The following is a 4,753-nucleotide window of genomic DNA, read 5'->3' on the forward strand; positions in this document are numbered from 1 at the left end:
CGATGCCCTAGAGCTTCCGAACTAAAATTAATAGGTTCTATCGCAACCTGGAAAGAAATGGGAGTCGGGCCACTACCTTACCCGCACTGGAAGGTAGTAGAGGTCACTGACCACAGCGCAGGGCAGACTGAAGGGTTGGTTGAAGCTCGACGGCGAATTCCCAGTCGCCCACACCCTTGTCTGTGCAGCGGTGACCACACACGCGAGCGGCGTTCCCGAATAAGCAAGCAGCCCACATGCTTGAGGCGCGACCCCGTCAAACGCGCCAATCTCACCTCGGCGGATCCCGAGCTCCCGTGTTGTCTTCTCCCTCTATGCCAGGCGAGGCTCCCAACGACTCGGTGCAGCCTCGAATTGGTGGATGGAGGGAAGGGGGTCGCGGAGCTTCGGCTTTTATGCACCACGGTGAAGTCCGAGCGGAGGGAACCTAACAGCGAACATCGCGGCGAGGGAGTGCTGACCATGCGAGCATGGCGGGTTCTGTTGAGATGCGCACGGAGCAAGGAATAGGTGATGACAGGGCGGCCCCACTAGTAAGCCACATACGTGAACGACAGTGAGCGCCATGGGTTGAGCGGGGAGAGAAGCTGAGTTGGGCCGGCCGAAGAGGAAAACGGCCCAGCCGGGATTTCTCTATTTTCTCTTTTTCCTTTCTATATTCTTCTCCCATTTATAATCCCTCCCTTTAAATTCAATTCAACTCATGTTATGAACTCCCAAGTTTTCAAATATCAAACACACCCTTGAAGAAAATATAACATCTATTATTTCCAATATTTTATTTGTTGTTTTCCTTGTCATTTATTTAGGGGGAAATAAATGATTTCCTTTAAATTCCCATCCTTTTCTTTTCTGTTCCCTTTTTATTTTCAAATTCTAATTTTTTTAAACTCAAATTGTTTCACAAATTTGAATACAAATACAAGAATTTTATTATGAGGTGCCCATTTTTTGTATTTATTTATTTTATTATTCGACTAATATAATCCTATTACTTGAACTTGTTAAACTAAAAGGGATCAATTAATCGCCTTAGGTTTCATAATCCCAAAGCATTATCATATAGATATATTTATTCATTATTTTTATTATAGTTTTTTTATATAAGTTTTGGGCCTTACATTAGGCCCACATACGAACTCGCCAAGAGCGTCAGACAAGCTCACTTGGACCCCTCTTCGGCTCTTCCCACAATCTCACAGCCCTCGAAGGCACCACCCGCGCCGCCGCCACCGCTCCGAAATTACAGCCATCGTAGTGCGGCGGCTAGGTCGGCCGGCGTTTGGAGGAGCTCCGAAGATGTGGTGCCAGTCGTGCAAGGAAGGGTACGACGAGGAGGACGCCGGGACCTGCAAGGAGTGCTACGAGGAGGCCAGCGAGACGGAGGAGGAGCTCAAGCGGGAGATCGACGACCTCCGCTCCCGCCTCCTCTTCCTCCGCCTCCCCTCCCCTACCCTCGACGCCGCATCCGCCCCCAACTGCGACCTCCTCCTCCACGCCATCCCCTCCACCGGCGCGGGAGGCGAACGCGATGCTGGGCGCACCCCCGACACACCCGCCGTGCCCGCCCATCGCGTCATCCTTGTGGGTCCCCTTTCCTTCACAACTTCTAGCTTCCTTTGTGCGATTCTGGTTTGATTACGTAGTTTGTGTTCAGTCTTTGACAGACCTTTGAATCGACTAGTCTTAGAATTAAACCTATTCCTAGAATGTAAACAGGAAGGTGGTCAAGACATGATTCCTAACAGTGGATTGAACAGTTCTAGTAGCTTACTGTCCTACTGACCAATCTACTGTGGACTGTGGTACTCACCTGTCTTACTTAATTGAGACATGATGTGGTGGGCAAGGTTATTAAAACAACTAAACGTTGAAACGCTCATGGGTGAGTTTTAACTTTTAAACGGTTTAAACAAAGTTTAAACGTAGTTTTAAACAACATAGGGAAATTTCAATATATCATAATTTCAGGCAATTATATCAAGTCAAATACCAAACAACCAACATAAGTTCACATAATAATATTGTGCAAAATGACATGTCCACAACCACATTACCACAATAACAGTGGAGCACCCTTCATCAATCCTTCTTCCTTCAGCAAGCGAGCAACAGGAGGCTAGATTACTCACCAGTGGAGCATACGCCAGCGAACAGTGGGACAGTCAGTCTCTGTACTCTGTAGTCCTGCCGCAGTGGGACAGCAGAGGCGGAGCTGGAGGGGCTGGCAGCGCCGGACGGGCGGCGCAGGAGGGAGGACGGCCTGGAGCGCGGCGGCACGCAGAGGCTCTGAGGCGGGGCTGGAGGACGGCCTCGAGAGCAGCCGCCTGGAGCGGCCTAGAGGGAGGACGACCTGGAGAGCAGCTGCCTGGAGCGGCGGCGGCCTGGAGCAGCGGCACGCAGAGGCGGGGCTGGCGGCGCCGGACGGGCGGCGCAGGAGTGTTGGAGCAGCGGCAGCGGCGGCCTGGAGGCTGGAGCGCGCCCTGGAGTGCGGCGGCTGGTGAGAACGCGAGTTCCTAATTGGGCTGGTGATAGTGCGGCCTGTAGCGGCGGCCTGGGCGGGAGTTTCTAATTGGGCTGGGCCAATTTCTAGCAGCAGACGCATTAAACGCCCGAAACGCGGCGTTTCACTCTATACCGCGTTTAAACGTCAAAACGCGACGTTTAAACGACGTTTTACGACGAATCGTAAAACGTTTTGTCGTTTCACTTTCTGTCAGCGTTTTATAGTTTAAACGACGTTTAAACGTCGTTTTAATAAGCATGGTGGTGGGCAATGTAAAATGTCAAAATGGTTAAAGGAAATTCTAAAGCTACATGTAAACGACCATATCTAAATGCTTCTTATATCATCTAGGACGATGTGGTAAATTGGACAGACCATAAACGGGTCCTCGGTATCTGGTGCGGTGATGGCATATACAGCCCCCCCCCCCCCCTCCTTCTCTGAAGCATGGAGCTTATTTATGGTTTGAATCAGCATTAGAGTTACAGTCAGATATCCCTGCACGATTTAAATTTTTCTTGATGTGTTAAAAATAATCTGAATGTTGATGCTTTGAGTATTTTGAAAGAATTCTCTCTTTTCATGTGCATCCTCTCGCATTGAGTATAACATAGGATACAACGTGAATTTGTGATAGGAGCTGCATTGAATAAGCATCGCTACCTACTGGAAGAAGTTAGTGCTGATTAACTACCTGGCATGATCATGTGCACATATAAAATTTTAATCTGTCTTATATGAGTGCTTAATTGTGCTGATTTTAAATGCATAATTACAGAGACTTTTAATATTGCTCCAAGGTGATATTTATGTTCACATGGTAAAATATGTTCATTCTTTACACGTCCACACATTTTTTCGCATGGAATCTTTGATCTATCAACTATTTGGTTAAAGTGCTTTGATCCTTATTATTTTTCAGTATCCATCACATATTTTATTCATAGGCTAGCTAGTTGTACTCATTTCAGTTGGCAGCATTTTTTTGGCAGATTTACAGTCATGCCAGCATTCTTCTCTGATTTTTACGTTTGCATTTCACCTCAATTAGTTTTGTAGTTGGTTTATACAAGATATTTTTCATCTGTCTGTTAATTTTATCTCTGTCTTGGACTCTTAGTTGTATGGTTTTGTTGCAGTTGAACTGCATTATATGTTAAACTGACTTTTTCTTACAAACAGGCCAGCAGATCTCCTGTTTTCAGAGCGATGCTTGAGAATGAGATGGAAGAGAGTAGGAGTGGCGTCATCAAGATCTATGATGTGTCTTATGACATCCTTCGTGCTTTTGTCCATTACATGTACACTGCAGAAGCTCTTCTAGACGAACAGATGGCATCTGACCTCTTGGTGTTGGCTGAGAAGTACGAAGTAAAGCACCTGAAGGCATACTGTGAGAAGTTCATAGCATCCAAAGTGAATGACGACAATGCTATTACCCACTACGCCTTCGCGCACCGTCACAGCGCAAAGCAGCTGCTGGAGGCCTCGCTTTCTGTGCTCATGGCCAACATGTCTACGCTATCGGATCGTGAAGAATACAAGGAGCTTGTGGAGAAGGACCCAAGGCTTGTTGTGGAGATTTATGAAGCATATCTCAACCGGCAAGTCAACACTGCAGCTGGGAAGGACACAAATTGTAGCAACAGGAAGTGATAATTACGAACAGAACTCGTGCAGTAGCAATATTCTAACTATGCATTTATGCATTCATGTAAGCAAGTTAAGAACATCATATTCTCATGCTGTCTTGATTTAACTGCTAATTTTTTTGATGATAAATCAATTAGACGTGTTGGTGGAAACATGGTTGACATGCTGTTGATAATGAAACGGGATCAATGTTTACATGTCGTTCAACTAATCGTGATTAGTCGAGCTGGTCGTCTATAAGAGTCCGACTAGGTGGACGACTCGATCGGAGTTTCTGGTCATCCTAATCATCGATTAGGTGTCCAACTCGTTCGATTAGCGTGTTTCTGGTCGACTAGTGGCGGCCAGGTTAACTATTGGGCTTCAACATTTTTTTGGCCCATCTACAGTAGCAGCATAAAAACAGTTGATTGTGCCCCTAGGTTAGTGAAACCCTAACGCTGCTTGCTCCCCTCACCAACCCTTAGCATGTCCTCTGCCGCCGCCGGCCTTCCAGGGCAATCGACGGCATCTGCTCCAGTTGTGCTGTGCAGTCCTCCCACGCCGGTTCCGGCGTCTCTAGGACTCATGGTCATCATCTGAAGGTCGCTCGTG

At 47.1% G+C, this 4,753-nt stretch overlaps 1 protein-coding gene across 1 annotated transcript; it reads left to right on the forward strand.

Moving 5' to 3' along the window:
* Positions 1 to 1,192: 1,192 nt before the first annotated feature.
* Positions 1,193 to 4,307, forward strand: LOC100282548 (uncharacterized). The gene is made up of 2 exons (NM_001155456.1): positions 1,193 to 1,584; positions 3,689 to 4,307. Exons 1-2 carry the CDS (start codon positions 1,300 to 1,302, stop codon positions 4,160 to 4,162), a joined length of 759 nt encoding a protein of 252 aa, NP_001148928.1. The 5' UTR covers positions 1,193 to 1,299; the 3' UTR covers positions 4,163 to 4,307.
* Positions 4,308 to 4,753: the final 446 nt, after the last annotated feature.

Source organism: Zea mays, chromosome 7, assembly GCF_902167145.1.
Source record: "Zea mays cultivar B73 chromosome 7, Zm-B73-REFERENCE-NAM-5.0, whole genome shotgun sequence".
Classification (NCBI taxonomy): Eukaryota; Viridiplantae; Streptophyta; class Magnoliopsida; order Poales; family Poaceae; genus Zea; species Zea mays.

Bases quoted from the DNA above. Each gene is read 5' to 3' on its own strand.
- LOC100282548 (NM_001155456.1), top strand. From the start codon at position 1,300: ATGTGGTGCCAGTCGTGCAAGGAAGGGTACGACGAGGAGGACGCCGGG. The intron at 1,585-3,688 runs GTGGGTCCCCTT...TCTTACAAACAG, and splicing joins CCGCCCATCGCGTCATCCTT to GCCAGCAGATCTCCTGTTTT.